General features: G+C 44.0%; 1 protein-coding gene across 2 annotated transcripts in view; it reads right to left on the reverse strand.

The window, feature by feature from the left end:
- The window catches only part of spata20 (spermatogenesis associated 20), a 382,219-nt gene that overhangs the window by 334,576 nt on the left and 28,913 nt on the right, over nucleotides 1-18,730 (reverse strand). For both annotated transcript variants that reach the window (XM_078570778.1, XM_078570779.1), the window contains exons 7-8: nucleotides 16,842-16,972; nucleotides 11,976-12,080 (exon numbers count right to left, since the gene is read on the reverse strand). In XM_078570778.1, coding sequence (XP_078426904.1) covers nucleotides 11,976-12,080; nucleotides 16,842-16,972 — 236 coding nt within the window. The remainder of the gene's footprint in view (nucleotides 1-11,975; nucleotides 12,081-16,841; nucleotides 16,973-18,730) is intronic.

Here is an 18,730-nt window from a genome sequence, read left to right on the forward strand (position 1 = left end):
GAGGAAATCGGTCATCTTTACCCAGGCTGGCCTAAATGTGACTCCTGACCCACAGCAGTGTGGTTAACTCTTAATTGCCTATTGAAATGGCTTAGCAAGCCACTCAGCAAGGGCAATTAGGGATGAACAATAAATGCTGACCTTGCCAAGGACGAATAAAACAAGTAGAGCTCTTGTGCCTTAGGGATATGAACTGGTTTTGTAGCACAAATTCTATCTAAACTCACACTGATCTTCTGTCGTTTTACCCATCAACAGACTTAACCAGTTTACTGTGGACAGTCTCTGTCTCATCACATTGAAGTTAGCCTTACCAAAGTCTAGAATCTTAGTAACTGTTACACGTACCTTTAAAACACTACATCGAACTCAAGCATATTATAATCACTCTCATTTATAGAAATTACAATTTAGCATATTCCAACACAAACAAGCAGCTTCTGGGCATGTTTCAGAGAGAACCATCTTGTTGCCACCAACTGGTAGCCATGCCTGAATCCATACTGACAAATGTCACCACTTATTATACCCCATCACCCTCTCATTATATGTTATTAATACTTCAATATTATTGGTTATTCAATAAATTCAATAAAGAATTCAGGTGAAACTTCTTTATGCGCAGAGTGGTGAGGTGAACAACATATACTCATTTAAGGGGAAGCTAAAGGGAGAAAAGATTAAAGGTTACGTTAATCGGGTGAGGTGAAGTGAGCTGGGGGGCTGGTCTAGAACACAAACATCGGCAGAAACTAGTTGGGCCAAATGGCCCGTTTTTGTGGTGTAAACTTTATGCAATATTTAATTTTTCAAATCCAAAGTCACAATTAAATAACTACCCTCCTCAGCCACAGTACAATGCTATAACTGACCTCAGCATACATTGGTTTGTGGGTGCAGGAAATTCAGCCACAGCTTAAACACTCCTGATTGCTTGCTGGGAAGTGTCGACAATAGATAAGGACAGGTTTGGACATGGTTCTGATGGCCCTTGCAATTGGGCAGTCTGTCAATTCTACCCCTACGCTTGCACGTGAAAAATTGGGCACTTCGCTATTGCACTGGATGCCGCCTTAAGCAGACACCATAGACTAGTATGGCTGAACACAGTTGAGTCTGATATGACAACACCATGTGGCATCAAGTGACTCAACGCCATGAAGAGACAAATAGAGAAATTGATTTGGATGGGAGAGCTTCCCAGCTCTGTCAGGAAGATATAATAATTATCATAATGTTATTGGAATTTGTTGTAAAATAGTGGTATCTGAGTCTATATGTGCCTGTGTGTGTCTGTGTGTGAGACTAAATTGGATTAAAGGCAGCTGGTCTGAAGGCTTTGATGTGGTAGATGATGAACTAGGTTTGAAATGTTAAGTGGGTAAACATAGGTGACAAGGGAACATTTGCATTTTTAAATAAACCAGACTAGGTTGTTTTCAAAGGAGGGAGTGAAATATTACACCTCGCCAGGTGGAGTTCAGGAACAGTGTGTTTATAGTTCCCAAAGATTACTGGTAAAATTTAGTACTATGAGGGATTTTTATTATCAGAAAGGTAAAGTCCAAAGACATAGTGAAACTTTGGGAATTTGCATTCAAATGGGAAAATATGTATAAACATAGAAAATAGGAGCAGGAGTAGACCATTCGGCCCTTCGAGCTTGCCCCCAATCCCATGTGCTTTAATTTTACACGCTAATCTTTGTCGAAAGCCTTCTGAAAGTCCAAATAAACCACATCCACTGGCTCCCCCTCATCAACTCTACTAGTTACATTCTCGAAAAATTCCAGTAGGTTTGTCAAGTATGATTTCCCTTTCTTAAATCCATGCTGACTCTGTCCAATTCTGCCACTGTTTTCCAAGTACTCAGCTATTAAACCTTTTATAATGGACTCTAGAATTTTCCCCACTACCGACGTCAGGCTGACTGTAAAACTGGCAGCTGAGTTAGGTCCACGTCCAACAAATCGTCTGCAGAATCACTCAGTGCCATGTTAGTTCTCACACGTCTCACCACATTCTCTTTCTGCTTGTCATTTATAGCAGTTTTTCATCCTTTTTATATTGAAGTCACTAATCTGTCCTATTTATTATCGTGTAATCATCTATAATATTTTATACAGAAGGTTTAGAAAAGCAACCTGTGCTGTTGTTTGCTGCAAACAATAACTTCCAAGCTCCCCAGCATCGGATTTGGGGGGCATCCCAAAGACGCACTGGGGAATCCCTCTCGGAAGTTCCCACACGGCAATTGCCCAGAAGTGCTAACTTCCTCTGGACAGTTGTCCTGCTCTGGGAACTATCCGAAAATGCAATTTAAATCGCAAACTTCGGATAGTTCTGCCAGGGGTTACACCAATGGTCACCCAGAAAAAGTTAGAAAAGCTCTTCTAACTTTTGGGTAACTATTGTAAACATCCAGACCGACCCGCAGAGGACTCCAGCCCCAACTCCCGACCACCCCCTGCCCTCGGACACACCCCGACCTCCCCATCCAACTCCCCAACTACCCCCGCTTTCTGACCACCCGACATTCGACCACCCCACCACCATCCCGACCTCCAACAGCCCCCACCACCCCTGACCACCACCCCCACACCCCCCCACCCCTCTCCCCAAATCCCCTGACCTCTAACCCCTCTCCCCAAGCCCCCTGACCTCCCCTCCGACCCCCCCACCTGACCTCACCCCTGCTAGTGCCGTAAAAAGAGGACAAGGCCTTCTTGAATCCGCCGGAGCTGCACTTCGCTGGGGTCTGTGAGGAGTCTTTCGATACAGGCCCCAAGCTGCCCCAGTGATTGGAAGTGTCAGCGTAATTTTCAAGGGCAGCTAAGTATGTTTTTATTTCTTCTAATTCCTGCGGGCAATCTCTTTCCGATGCTAGTTGGAAGTTATGGCCCGATACCTTTCATTTATATAGCACCTTTAACATTGCAAAATGTTCCAAGGCACTTTACAAGAGCAATTATCAAACAAAATCTCATACTTAGCCACATTAGGAGATATTAGGACAATGACTAAATTGCTTGGTTATTAAAAAGTTTTTAAAAGATGTCTTAGAGGAGGAGAGGTAGCAAGATAGAGAGGTTTAGAGAGAGAATTCTAAAGCTGGGGCATTGGCAGCTGAAGGCACAGCCAATGGTAGAGCAATTAAACATCAGAGAAGCACAAGGGGCCATAACTGGAGGAACATAGAGATATTGGGGAGTTTCACAGGGCTGGGAGAAGGTTGTAGAGATAGGGAGAGGCCAAGTCAGGCTCTGTATTTACAACCGGGCCTGTAATTAGATGACAGTAACCCCTTGAGAAACAAGGTTCATTGCCTGGAAGCAAATTCTCCCATAGGTACTGCATTGACAGCTTGCTCTCTTCTAAAGTTAAGTTGCTTTAAATCTGGTGTAAACAGATTTGATTGTAGCATCTATTATTAGGATGTCAAGCTAAATTTGATTGAGTGACAAAGGCTTGTGAAACTTAAGATGTAAGTGACCCATTTGGCACAAAGGATGGGTATACACACTGGGTCAGATTTTGATTACCAAGGCAGATAACTCGAGACAGGAAATTTCCTGGCCCGCCGGACTCGCCTCAGTAAAAAGTACTCCAAAATGCGCAATTTTCACTCCAGAGGGGCGGGTGTGAGAAGGATTCGTGCCTGCCAACCCCAGAAGCAGGGCATAAGCAGCCACCGGGGCACGCAAGTGCCGAGGTGGACTGATTGGAAGGCCTGCCTCAGTTATCTGGAAATTGTCCCAGTTGTTTTACAAGTCATTAGGCCCTCTAGCTCTCACCACACCCCCCCACACACCCCATGGCCCCTCATACCCTCCATGCCAACTCAATGCCAAATTATACTCCCCATCCATGGCCCCACTTCACATCCTCCATGCCACCTCCGTAGCCACTCACCCAGTATCCACCATGAGCAGACCTCAGGAGCCACATGGAGGTGAAAAAAAATTAAACTTCTAACAATCTAATACCGCTCTCAATCCTACACACTTGATAGTGAAAAAAATTCCCATTCAGAAAACCCAAAGTTTTAAAATCTCAGGTGCTCAATCTCTTAAAAAAACAAACTTCTATTCAGGCCCCACATCGAATACAGCTAATCCTTCAATAGCTTCTTTAAGCTGTCAAACTGTAAACTCAGAATCCCTTGCTGAGATAATTGTAACTTTTGAAACTCAGCCAAGTCATTACGTCATTCTGACATAACGACAGACCTTGGGAAATGTCAACAAAGAGCTCTATTGAAACTGCAGGACCAAATGCTACTTTTGTTCTAACCTAGGCCTGTCAATCAAAGCAGTTCAGTAGACTTTTATTTGAAACTCTCACTGACAGCTGCAGCTCTTTTTTTAGTTTAAGGTGCAGAGCATTTAAAGAACTTCAGATGATGATAGCTGTACAGGCCTCACCCGCCCTTCAAGGGCATTTACGTCTACTCCATCAATTCGTGACTCCCACACGGCCGGCTAAGGCCCTTGGAACAGCCAAAATGGGGTCTGTTTGAATTCAGCAGTAAGTTCAAATGGCCCTCCTGAGCTCAGGTTTACCTCCTGTGTAAATCATGCCCCACACCCTTTACCCTACAGACAAAAATTGGATCCATTGGAAACAGAGACAGAACTTCCACGCCAGGTCCAGTCCACCATTCTTAATCCAGCCTACTGTCTCCATAGGGATGTTGACAGAAAGAAATAATAGGCTGTTTTCCTGCCAGTTCTTGATTCATTCTTTGATAAAAATAAACTCAAAAAATCAGAAATGGTTAAAAGAAACCTCAGGAATAAGTATTGTAGTACTGATGCTTGTACAAGTTTAGGACATCAAGAAAGTTAATGGAGTAATGGCAAAGGTCATTCTTATTATTTTTGTGTCGGGTATGTCATTTAAAGGAGAAAGCTTGCTAAGTACGAGGGAGCAAGGTATAGAAGGATACGCTGATGGGGTGAGGTAAAATAAGCTGGAAGGCGGCTGGTGGGGCTGTGTGGCCTGTTTCTGTGCTGCAAATTCTGTGGGCCGAATTTAACAGCTACAATAATGACCCCCGTCTACCAACCAGAAAGCCGGCAGCAATCCCACCACAGCCATCTTCGGAAGCCCTGATCGGACTGCATGGCAATGAGACACTTAACTGCCTGCCAACAGGGCTTCAATGTCTTTAAAGGCAAAGATCGCGCCTCCAAGAGCTGCCAGCCAGAGGGCTCAATAGCGCCACCAGGTGTTGTGGCCACAGTTGGGACTGCAACAGACCACAGGGCAGTAAAGATGGAGGAGATCCCAGAATACAGGTAAGTTGGTTGGGCTCATCGGAACCGATCAGGCAGGACCCGGCTGGGGGTGTAGGTAGGGGGTGGAGGGAGGGATGTTGTTGCGAAGGGCAGAGGGGTCTTTTTCAATTGGGTGGCCATTGCTGCTGGAGGTGCCCTCCTTGGACCATAGGGTTTCCAATCACAATGGTCCTATCCCCAAGCCTGCAGGGAGACTGCCAGCTTTTACTGGGTAGCCTCCCAAGGTAGCATACGCACCCCCACCCCCTCCCCAACCCTGCCTTTAATTGATAAAAGCAAAATACTGTGGATGCTGGAAATCTGAAATAAAAACAGAAAATGCTGGAAAAACTTAGCAGGTCTGGCAGCATCTGTGGAGCGAGACACAGAATTAATGTTTTGAGTCGTATGACTTTGAAGACTTATAAGGGCTCGAAACGTTAACTCTGTTTCTCTCTCCACAGATGCTGTCAGGCCTGCTGAGTTTTTCCAGCATTTTCTGTTTTATCCCACCATTGATTGGCCACTTAAGGGCCAATCCTCATCGCTGATTGAAATCGGGGAAGTGAGAAGCTGAAGGACAGTCCGCCTCCTGCCTTCCGTCCCGATTTTATGCCCCCCGCCACCTCCCAGCCCACTCCTCGAAGAGAATTAAATTCTACCCTATGTCATTGTGAGCTCTGTAATTAAGTGAACTCCGCTGCACACTAATTTGCTGATGCTGTCAAACTGTTCTATTTTGTAAACTTGATTGATAATTTCAGTTGCACGTTCTGACAGTTTTGCTATTCCACTCCCCAAAGATGAGGAAAAATGAGGTCACAGATGTCACCGCAGTCACCTACTAAAGCAACTTTTTCCTGCTTGGCCCTGGACGGGCTACCTCACCAGGTGTTGTGGGTTTAAAGTCACACTCTGATTTGTCAGGAGCGAGACCCCTTCGGAATTCAGGAACTACAAAAATATCGGCAAAGCCTCAAACTGTAACTCCCACTCGTTTTTCTGCAATTACAACGTGGTCACACTAAAATTAACCTGCAGATACTCAGTGCATTAGTGATGTGGGTTTGCCTCTGGCTCTCTCAAAAATGCTCACTGGTAGAATTCAGACACAGGGACTCTACAGAGACAGGTCCAGCAACAGGGGGGACTATACCGAGGAGAGGTGGTGGTGGGGGGTCCAACCAACAAGGGATCGGGGGCGGGGGCACCGGCCGGGACGGGCCACGGGCCCGGGGGGCGCCGGCCGAGACGGGCCCGGGGGGCGCCGGCCGAGACGGGCCCGGGGGGCGCCGGCCGAGACGGGGTCGGGGTCGTGGGAACTCTGCAAGATGGGTTAAACGAGACAGTGTCAGGGATCGTTGACCATACACAGCCAGAATGTGGAAGAATGGACTGTAAGGAGATTATACATAGGCTCTTTGCACTTTAAAATGAAGATTTCCAGCTGTGGTAAATAGACCATTTCCTAGAGAGGGGAATGTGAATTCCTGATTTGATGTTGCAGGTTTCCCCTGAAGAATTAAGGCTGAGACAAGGCCTCGACTGGCAGAAGGGCCATGCAAGGGCAGCACGGGTTTCTGACTGAGGCCATTGAGGGCGTGGCACAGGGTTCTAGCAGGCAATAAGAGCACAATCCTGCTCCACTGTTCCATATATGACGAATTCCAAACCCTGACTATGTTGTCCCCACAAGGCACCAACGTGCGACCCTCCAACTGCACAGATTGAGGTGCCATTTGGGAACCTTAAGAAACAAGATTAGAGAAAATATTTGAAATAAAATCTTCTTTTGTAAAGCAAAACATAACTAAGAACCAAATGTTAAATCTGGGAAGCACTGAATGTTGCAGCAGATTCCCATCTACCAGAGCTGGCCCACTTCAAGTTATTTTATTGGGATTCATGTGTCTCTAGCTCCCTCTCATGGCCAATGAAGAAATGTTCAGCACCACAAATTTCTAACACATTAAAAATGGGCCTGCCACACTTCTAACAATACAATCTGGTGAATATCTGGTAGGTGGCTAAGGTCTATTCTATTCCTAACGTTTAAGATGACTGGTGGTAAAGTGAATAAAGTACATAAAAATTAAAATAAATAACTGACAAGATAGTTAAGTAGATAATTAAAAGACAAATAAAATGCATTAAGGTTGGCAGGATGGTGATGTGTCAAGGCTGCAGCGTGTGGGAGTGCCTGGATTCCATTGTAATCCAGGACAAACACATCTGCAGTAAGTGTCTGCGGCTCGAGGAGCTTCAGCTCAGAGTTGGGCTCATTGAGCTGCAGACACTGCGACAAATCAGGAAATTAGAAAGTTACCAGGATGCTTTGTACCAGCAGGCGGTCACATGCCTTAGGATTGGTCTTCTCATTTGGTCAGTGGTCAGGGACAGGAGGGTGTGGCTGCGAGTGAAGAAGGTAAAGGGACCGAGAGGGCAGGAGTGCAGGAGCCTCAGTCTCTACAATTGTCTAGCAGCTTTGAGGCTCTTTCAGCTTGTTTGGAGGAGAGTGGGGACCGCAGGGTGGATGAGTTAACTGACCACGGCTCCTTGGTACCAGAAGTTATTCAATTGAGGGGAGCAAAAAGGAGTGTAGTAGTATGGCACAGTATAGTGAGGGGGCTTGATAAAGTTCTTTGCAGCGGAGAGCAAGATTCCAAAAGGCTGTGTTGCCTGCCTGGTGCCAGGGTTCAGGACATCTGCTCAGGGCTGGACAAGAACTTACAGTGGGAGAGGGAGGATTCAGTCGTCATGGTCCATGTAGGCATCAACAACATAGGCAGGATGAGAAAGGAAGTTCTGTATAGTCAGTATGAGGAGCTAGGCACCAAAGTAAGAAGCAGAACCTCAAAGATAATAATCTCTGGTCTATTACCTTAGCCACGTGCAAATTGGCATAGGGTAAAAAAAATTAGAGAAATGAATGCACGGCTCAAAGGCTGGTGTAGGAGAAGTGGGTTCCGGTTCACGGGACACTGGCACCAGTATTAGGGAAAGTGGGGACTGTGCCATTGGGACAGTCTTCACCTGAACACCACCAGGGTTGGTGTTCTAGTGAGCCGCATATCTAGAGAAGTAGAGAGGCTTCTAAACTAAATAGTGGGAGCAAGGGATGAAATTTGGGAAGATGTGGTCGATCAAAGACCAGAAACAAGGTAAGGGAGAAAGGTATTAATATGGGAAATGATAAACAGAACATGACAGGAAGGGATAGAGAGTACAAACCTAAAAATAAATCAGCAGTCAAGGCTAGATGTTACAAAAATAATAAAAATAACAAAACTAAAGGCTCTGTATTTGAATGCACGTAGCATTCAAAACAAAATAGATAAACTTATAGCGCAAATGTAAATAAATAAGTACGACCTGATAGCTTTTACAGAGACATGGCTGCAGGATGACATAGATTGGGACCTGAATACTGAAGGGTACATGACATTTAGGAAGGATAGGATGCCTAGGAAAAGGTGGAGGGATGGCTCTGTTAATTAAGGATGGTATTAGCACATTAGAGAGGCATGACCTCAGTTCAGGAAACATGGATATAGAAGCAGCTTGGGTAGAGATGAGAAATGATAAAGGCAAAAAGTCACTTGTGGGGGTGGTATACAGGCCCCCTAACAGTAACCACATGGTAGGGCAGAGTAATGCGAGCTTGTCAGGAAGGAACAAAGATAATCATGGGGATTTTAATTTACATATAGACTGGAAAAATTAGATGGGCAAAGGTAGCCTAGATGAGGAGTTTCTCTCATGGGATAGTTTCTCAGAACACCACGTGCTGGAGCCAACAACAGAGGAGACTATACCTGACCTACGAGATAGGATTAATTGATGACCTCAGTGAAGGCGCCCCTAGTTAGCAGCGATCATAGTATGATTGAATTTTACTTTCAGTTTGTGGGAGAGAAGGGGGGATCCAAGTATTTTAAACTTAAATAAGGAAACTTATGAGGACATGAAAGCAGAGCTAGCTGAAGTGAACTAGCAGATTAGGTAAAGGGATAGGTCAATACAGATGCAGTGGCAGACATTTAAGGGGAATTTTCAGAATACACAGAATTGACGCATTCCAATGAGAAAGAAAAATTCCAAGGGGAGGGCTCACCATCCGTGGTTAAGTGAAAAAGTTAAAGATAGTATCAAACTTAAAGACAGAGCATATAATTATTCAAAGATTGGTGGCAGGTCACAAGATTGGACAGAATATAAAAAACAGCAAGAATGACTAAAAGATTGATAAGGATGGAAAAATCACAGTATGAGAGAAAGCTAGCTAAAAATGTAAAGGCAGTTAGAGTTTCTATAGTCATTTAAAAAAAGAGTTAACAAAGTGAGCGTTGGTCCTATAGAAAGTGAGTCTGGAGAATTAATGATGGAAAAATAAGGAGATGGCAGATGAAGTTAACGATATTTTGCATCGGTCTTTACCATAGAGGATACAAGTAACATCTCAGAAATAGCTGTAAATCAGGGAGTGCTACTGAGTAAATTGTTGGAGCTGCGGGCTGAAAAGTCTCTGGGTCCTGATGGACTTCATCTTCGGGTCTTAAAAGAAGAGGCTAGTGAGATAGTTGATGTTGATGGTTTTAATTTTGCAAAATTCCTTAGATTTGGGGAAGATCCCATTAGATTGGAAAATAATGAATGCATCTTCTTTATTCAAAACAGGGAGACAGAAAGCAGGAAACTACAGGCCAGTTAGCTTAACATCTCTCATAGGGAAAACGTAAGAAGCTATTATTAAAGACGTTATAACAGGGCACTTAGATAAATTCAGGTAATCGGGCAGAGTCAACATGGTTTTGTGAAAGGGAAGTCATGTTTAACCAACTTATTGGAGCTCTTTGAGGAAGTAACATGTGCTGTGGATAAGAGGAACTGGTGGATGTACTGTACTTAGATTTCCAGAAGGCATTTGATAAGGTGCCACATCAAAGGTTACTGCAGGAAATAAAAGCTCATGGAGTAGGGGGTATCATATTCGCATAGATAGAAGATTGGCTAGCTAACAGGAAACAGAGTCAGGCATAAATGGGTCATTTTCTGGTTGGCAAGTTGTAATGAGTGCCACAGAGATCAGTGCTGGGACCTCAACGATTTACAATTTATATATACATGAATTACATAAAGAGACCAAACGTATGGCTGCTAAATTTGCAGACATCACAAAAAAAGGTAGGAAAATAAGTCGTGAAGAGGAAATAAGGTGGATACAAAGGGATATAGATAGGTTAACTGAGTGGGCAAAGGTCTGTCAAATGGGGTATAATGTAGGAAAATGTCCATTTTGGTACAAAGAATTAAAAAGAAGCATATTATCTAAATGGTGCGAGATCACAGAGCTCTAAGATGCAAAGAGATGTGGGTGTCCTGGTACATGAATCGCAATAGATTAGTATGCAGGTACAACAAGTAATTAGGACTTGTTTATTGCAAGGGGATTAAATATAATAGGGAGGTTATGTTTCAGTGATACAGGGCATTGGTGAAACCACATTTGGAGTACTGTGTACAGTCACTGGTCTCTTTATTTAAGGAAGGATGTAAATGCGTTGGAAGCAATTCAGAGAAGGTTTAGTAGACTAATACCTGGAATGGGAGGGTTGTCTTATGAGGAAAAGTTGAACAAGCTTGGCTTGTATCCGCTGGAGTTTAGAAGAGTAAGTGGCGGCTTCATTGAAATACATAACGTCCTGAGCGGTCTTGATAGGGTGGATGTGGAAAGGATGTTTCTTGTGGGCGAATCTAGAACTAGGGGTCACTGTTTAAAAAGGGATCACCTACTTAAGACAGAGATGAGGAGAATTTTTTTCTCTCAGAGGGTCATGAGTCTTTGAACATTTTTAAGGCATAGGTAGATAGATTCTTGATAAGCAAGGGGGTGAAAGGTTGCCGGGGGTAGGCAGGAATGCGGAGTTAAAATCAGATCAGCCATGATCTTACTGAATGGCGGAGCAGGCCCAAGGGGCCAATTGGCCTACTCCTGCTTCTAATTCCTATGTACACTCATTTTGCACAAATTTCAAAAGGAATAAGAGAGTTAAGTATTTTTAAACAAGGACAAAGACAATCTCAAGTTCAGCAGGAATAGGTATTGCACAAAGAAAACAATTAAGGACCTCTTGAAATTTGGGATGAGGTTTGTAAGCTCTCTTAGGCTGCAATTAAATAACATCTTGCATTGTATAGCACTTTTTAATGTAGGAAGCCATTTCCAGGTGCTTCATAGGGGTGTAATCAATCAAAATTTACACCCAGCCAAAAAAGGAAATGTTAGGGATGACTAAAAGCTTGGTCAAACCAAGGTAGATTTTAAGGAGGATATTAAAGGAGGAAAGACAGGTCTAGAGGCAGAGAAGTTTAGGGGGGGAATTCAAGAGTTTAGGGCCTGGATGGCTACTTCATGTTTGGGGTTAAGGGATTCCAGGTTCATACTGATTTTAAACTTTTGATGCAAATCCAGATTGAGAGATCCTGGAGATGGTAGGTTCATAGCACTTCAGTTATTCCACCCCAGATGGTAGAGGGAGCTGTATTTAACCCCGTGCTGCATCTGCTGTATCTGCCCTGGGAGTGTCTGGTAGAGTTGGCCCTGAATGGAAACATGTTCCAGTCCCCTGAATTAATATCATCAAAGATATAGACTAAAAAACTGGAGGAAGTGTTAAGAGTTTTCTTTTCATTTACCTGATAAGCTTCTGTATAGGACACAGCCAGCTGCCCCTGGTCATACAGCATTTTCTCAAAGTGAGGAACGTGCCACCTCCCATCTGTGGAGTAGCGATGGAAGCCCTAGCAGAGAACAGAGCAGTATTAACATTCAAACAATCAGCCACTGTATCTGCTCATAGCAATGCCCATGACTTCCTGAGTGGACAATTCGTTCCGATTTAGATCTATTCCACATTTTAAATTTGACCACACTTCAAAAGTACCATTGGCTGTGAAGCTCTCTGGAGTGTCCTGAGGTCACAAAAGATCTATATAAATACAAGTCTTTCTTGTCACCATAGAACCATAGAAAAGTTACGGTGCAGAAAGAGGCCATTCAGCCCATCTTGTCTGCGCCATGGCATCAGGGATTCACAGAAAACTCCACAACTAGGACAGGGCGATATGTTCCTCCAGACTGGGTATCGGTGACCTAGTTCCAGCCACCGGGGTCCCCAAGGTTTCCTAAAGCTGCAGCCTGACTGATGCCAATCTGAGCACTGCAAATCAACTGGCCCACTTTCAGCCCAGCACGAACAGGCATGGATCTAAACATTAAATATAGTCAAATGCAAAGATATTTAAACGGTCTCCTTGTTGGAACTTTCAGCCTTGACCCTCTAAAATATGTATACTCTGTGCTGGGTTCAGTTCCACACAGTCAGTTGCCTCCAGCAGCAGCAACAACTTGCATTTATACAGCAGCTTTAGCATAGTAAAACATCCCAATGTGCTTCACAAGGGCATAGCCAAACAAAATTTGACACCGAGCTACAGGAGGAGATACCAGGAAAGATGACCAAAAGCTTGGCTGAAGAGTTAAGTTTTAAGGAGTGCCTCAAAGGAGCAGACAGATAGGTAGAGAGGTGAACAGATATAGGGTGGGTATTCCAGAGTTAAGGGCCTAGTCAACTGCAAGCATAGCCACCAATGGTGGGACGATTAAAATCAGAGATGTGCAAGAGGCCAGAAGGGTAGGAACACAGATCTCAGGGGGCTATGGCTCTGAAGGAGTTCACAGAGATGAGAAGAGGTGAGGGCATGTCAGGGTTTGAACACAGGGATGAGAAGTTTTAAAAATTTGAGGCATTGGTGGAATAGGGAGCCAATGTAGAGCAGCAAGCACAAGAGGGAAGAGAACACAATTTTATTCCAACGCACATTGCCATTCCAGCCCACAGGGCAGAGTTGGCAGCAAGTGGACCTCATTAAGTTATAGAAGCGCTGCCAACTAAAGGCTCCCTATTATCAAAGGGGCATCAATAATTAAAAGCACCTGTTCTGTCCTCCGACTGTTAACTTAATTCTTAAAAAGGTCATGTACACTCCACAGTCACTGTAATTCTCAAACACTACAATTGCATAGCCTCAGGATTAACATGCTATAATGAGGAGTCTTCTGCAAAGACTCACCATGGAAAGTGTAACTCAAACAAGCCAAGAGCCAATGTTTAGGAACCTATTGACAGAAGCAGTGCTGGAGCCAGATAACAAGGGGAGAGCGCCTTTCTGTCAGAATAGAATCTGTGGCACCAGAGGCAATGGGTGCAGCCATGATACTGCAGTTAGGATGTTGTCTAATCAGCAAATGGCATATTAGAGCCGTCAACATAGCAACATTTCCCTTGGAAGGCAGATGAGGAGTGGGGGTGGGAGGGGGCAGGGTAGGGAAAAAGAGGCAGACAAGAGGAAGTTAGCAGAGGTAAGATGATGAGAAGCTGAGATCCAAAGAGGTTTTTGAAGGCGGGAGGAGGTACACAAAGAGGGATGGGTTTAGGAAGCACGGAGGTCACAGGCCTGACAATGATTGTGATGGAAAAGAAGACAGGATGAGCACTAGAACAGAGTTGGAGCAGTGGTATTTTCTTGGCTGTCCCTTGCTGAAGTATCCTGCTTCGGACACCATGAAGTAGGCTTCATAGTCTTGAATATATTAACAGCCAATGTTTATTAACAACTCTACTGTATATATGTATATAGTTATGAGAGTATAGGTATGGAGCTGACTCCATCCGAGGTCTTTACCCTTCCCTACCCGTCTCTAGACTGACCCTGGCTTTGGTTATGTGCCTTCTTGCATCATGATATGGGCAATGTACTCAGTCCCACATTAACCCTGTATGCACGAGAACCTACTACAACACTTGCCCCATGTCAACTATCCCTCTTCTGATCTGTACCTACTCATACATTTCACAACACAGATTGTCAAGAACGAATCTTCATGAAGATCCTAAAGTTCTAAATCAAGTGCTACACTGCTGTCTTTCTCATCATCCTCCAGTTAATTTAGGACTTGCACATTGCCTGATCAGGGTAGGGTGTCGGTTCACTGGACAATGTCCCTGTAGGAGTTTCAATTCAATTTTCCACATGTACACTAATGACATCCAAATTCTACTTCACCACCACCCCTCTCGACCAGCTGTGAATTGTCACACTACGTATCCAACATCCAGTAATTGCCCTCATTTTCCACCACAAATTCCGTCCCCTAGCCAATGCCTCCATCCCTCTCCCTGGCATTTGTCCGAGACTGAATAGCATCATTTGCAAACTTTGTGTTGTAGAGGAGCTTGACCACATATCCATTACATCACCTATTACCCATCTCAATAACATCATCCAACCATGGCCCTGTCTGAGCTCATCTGCTGTTGAAAACTGTACAAATAAGTAATGTACATTCTGTAATCACTGTAACACTCTAAAACCATTATTGCATAGCCTCAGGGTTAACATGCTATAAAGGAGGAAGCTTTTGCAAAGACTTGCCATGAAAAGTGTACCACTAATGAGTCAAAACCCAATGTTTAGGAGTCTTTCCAACAGAAGCTGCTGTGCTGGAGCTGGAAGGGAGCCTTTCAGTCAGAACTGAATCTGTGGAACCAGAGGTAATCACAATACTGCAGTTGGGTGTTGTCTTTTCAGCAATGGGCATATTAGCCAGTTACCTCTAGACCTGACTATTCCTATTCTCTCCTGACCAATCTGCTATATTTCACCCTACGTAAACTTGAGTTCATCCAAAATTTTGATGCCTGGATCCCAACTCACGCTAAATCCCATTCACCCAACACCCGTATGCTCACTGATCTACGTTGGCTCCTGACAGACCTCCAATTTTAGAACTCTCACCCTTCAAACCACCATGATATCTGCGCTCTTCCAATGCTATCTCTTGTGCATCCCCGATTTTAATCACTCCACCACTGATGGCTGTATCTTCAGCTGACTAGGTTCTAAGTTCTGAAGTTCACTCCCTAAACCTCACCACCTCACTATCCTCATTTAAGGCATTTCTTTAAAACCTACTTTTGTCCAAGCTTTTGGTCATCTGTCCTAATATCCCATAAGGTGGCTCTGTGTCAAAGTTTGCTTGATAATAATCCTTTGAAGTGCCTTGGAATGTTTTACAAAGTGAAAGGTGCTATATAAATGCAGGTTGTTGTTGTTGAAGTCTCTCAGTGGATCTCCATCAATCCTTCTAATAAATCCCAAAATCAGGCCTTCAAGGTGAACACAATGTTTCATAGGCCCCATCCTGAAATACATGGTGGGTGAAAGGATGAGAAGTGCAAGTAGAAATGAATTAACTTGACTCAGTTGGTAGTACTCCCACTGGGTCAAAACATGACCCAGAACAAAATTTCCACGTGATCCAGGATGATAGTTGCACTATGGGACTGGAGCACTGGTTGAAGGCATATCTTTGGATGAGGCATTATAAGCGGAGAGTATTTTATCCTGATTTGTGCTTTTAGATGGTGGCCAGACTTTGAGGAGTCAGGAGGTGAGTTACTCACCACAAAATTTTCTGCCTCTGACCTGCTCTTGTAGCCACAGTATTCATATGGCTAATCCAGTTCAGTTTCTAGTCAATGGTAACCCCCAGGATGTTGATAGTGGGAGATTCAGCAATTGTAATGCTCTGAATGTCAAGGAGATGGACATTGCCTGGCACTTGTGTGGCACGAATGTTACTTGCCACTTATCAGCCCAAGCCTAAATGTCGTCCAGGTCTTGCTGCATATGGACACGGACTGCTTCAATATCTGAGGAGTTCCAAATAGTACTGAGCATTGTACAATCATCAGGTAACATCCCCACTTCTGACCTTATGGTGGAGGGAAGGTCATTGATGAAGCAGCTGAAGATGGTTGGGCCGAGGGCAACAACCCTGAGGAACTCCTTCAGTGATGTCCTGGAACTGAGATGATTGACCTCCAACAACAACAACTATCTTCCTTTGTGCTCGTTATAACTTCAACAATAGAGAGCTTTCCCCAAGTCCCACCGACTTCAAATTTGCTAGGGCTCCTTGATGCCACACTCGGTCAAATGCTGCCTTGATGTCAAGGCCAGTCACAATCACCTCACCTCTTGAGTTCAGCTCTCTTGTCCACGTTGGACCAAGGCTGTAATGGGGTCAGGAGCCGACTGGCCCTGGTGGAACCCAAACTGAGCATCAGCGAGCAGGTGCTTGATAGCACTGTCGATGACACCATCATTTTGCTGTTGTAAAAGTACAAGTGAAAGACTGTTTTTTAAAGCAAACATCCGGTTGTCACTCAGCCTAACCAAGTCACCACTGTGTGATAAATAAAAACAAAAAATGCTGGAAAAACTCAACAGGTCTGACAGTGTCTGTGGAGAGAGAAACAGAGTTAATGTTTTGCGTCCGAATGAGCCAGAGGAGTAGAAATGTGATGGAATTTATATTGTTTAAGAGGAGTGGAGCAGGTGAAGCTAGATCCAGTGTGTGTATCTACTTAAACAACAATTATCCCCCCCACCACTTCATCTAGAACGAGCTTTTCACCCTACTCCAGGCTATCCTACCTGCCCGATGTGATCATGAATTCCTCCAAGGGCCATCATTTTCAGTGTGTGCAAAGCCATCTGCAGTGCCTGGGCTCCTTTCTCTCCGGTTTTGTTCAAAGCCCAGAAACGAAACAGAAAATTGAAGTTCACTGTTTGGAGAGAAAAAATGGTTTTCACAAAATTAAACAGAGACTATTAATTAACTACTGTCCCTGTCCTCTATACTGTAATGGAGAGGTGAGAACTATCCAATCTACAGCAACTCAGCATTCCCCACCAAGGATTTAGGTACTACCATTTAGTTAGTGACCCCTCTATCACCTGATCCTCCAATATCTTTCTCCATTGAAAACCTCGCTCACTCGTCTACTTTATCAATACTACTATGGTCTATTCTCTGTTGATTCTACTCTTCACATTCACTTTCTTCTTTCTATGCTCTGGCCATTCATACACGCCTCTAATACAAAACTGTAATTAAAAGGTACACAGTTAGAAACAAATTGTTAAATCAGATACATTTTGAAAGTTTGTACTGTATTCGGACAAATTGCAAAGAGTTTGTTGTAGAAGACTTGACACAACAGCTGGAGACTTCTGCAAACAATTTTGCATGGAAAGTAACAGATTCAGTGCGCAGGGCAAGCCCAATCCCTCACCAATGTATCAGCATCATCTAAAAAGGCTGGGGCTCATCAGCTACAGGCTGGTTGTCCAATCCGGTGGTTCAAGAGATGTCCATTATACAAAAAAAGAGCAGGGAATTCACTCAGTGCCTTGGCCAATATTCCTCTCTCAGCCAACAGCACCAGAAAGTGATCAGCTGGCTAATTCTCTTACTGAGGTTTATAAGATCTTACGGCATTCAAATGGATGTTGGCTTTGTCTACTTAACAACAGTCACTGTGTGTAAAGCACTTTGAGAAATGTGCCTTTGTGTTTTTTTAAAATTGATCCTTGTGCTGAATTAGCTCAACTTAAAACGTGATCACACTGCCTCAACAATGGAGGGGGTGGGGAGGGGGATGGCGGGGGTCGAAGGTAGGGGCAGAAGGAGGAAAGGAAATCTGCTGACTGACACCCTGTGACCCCCTGGTGGAAAATGTACATATGGTGCCTGGCAAGAACACCAATGTGTTTAAACCTCAAGACTCCTGCAAACCAAAAGGTCCCACCCATATTCAACGATCTGGCTCACAAAGGATGGCCTTGGGGGCAGTCAGTGCCATTGGTAGTGTACCCAGCATGAGTCAGCACCTCCAAGGGAAGAGCAGAAGCGCTGCAGGTAGGGAAGCTGCTGTAACAATATGAGCCACTGGATTAACTCTGGTCAGGCGTCCCCAATGGTGTTCAATGGTGGAATGAATATAATGAATGCAAAATAGTTTTAATGCCGCTCTTATAAACCATTCATTTTTGAAAAGGGGAAGAATGGATAAAATTCAAACATAGCCTTACCGTTCATGGCATTTTAAAAAATAAACGCCTTGGCACACCTTGTTCACAATGCAATGATAAAGCTTGAGCAAATATTGCTTTGCAGTACAGGGCTACTCAAATCTAGTTTTCTGCTGTGTTCACCTGACACGGTTAGAAGTTTCAAGACCATAAGCCTCAGGTTTTATTTGGAGTGAAATTATTTTGAATAGAAATAACATTAATCAGAAAGGAGAAACACAAGGAAAAGAGCAATTACTCGCAGCCCTGAACTGGTTCTGGACCGGAAAGCATGCAAATTATATGTGGCAAAGATAATCTCACATAAAGGAAGGGCCAGGGGCAGATATAATCTATCCTGAAGTGCAGTAAGGCAAGGAACATTCACAATTTCCCACGGACTCTAAACATGACGTAGCTTTACTTTCCACCCTTATATGTCATAGGGTTGAAATAGTCGGTAATGATGA

Source organism: Cetorhinus maximus, chromosome 24 (genome assembly GCF_964194155.1).
Source record: "Cetorhinus maximus chromosome 24, sCetMax3.hap1.1, whole genome shotgun sequence".
NCBI classification, from domain to species: domain Eukaryota; kingdom Metazoa; phylum Chordata; class Chondrichthyes; order Lamniformes; family Cetorhinidae; genus Cetorhinus; species Cetorhinus maximus.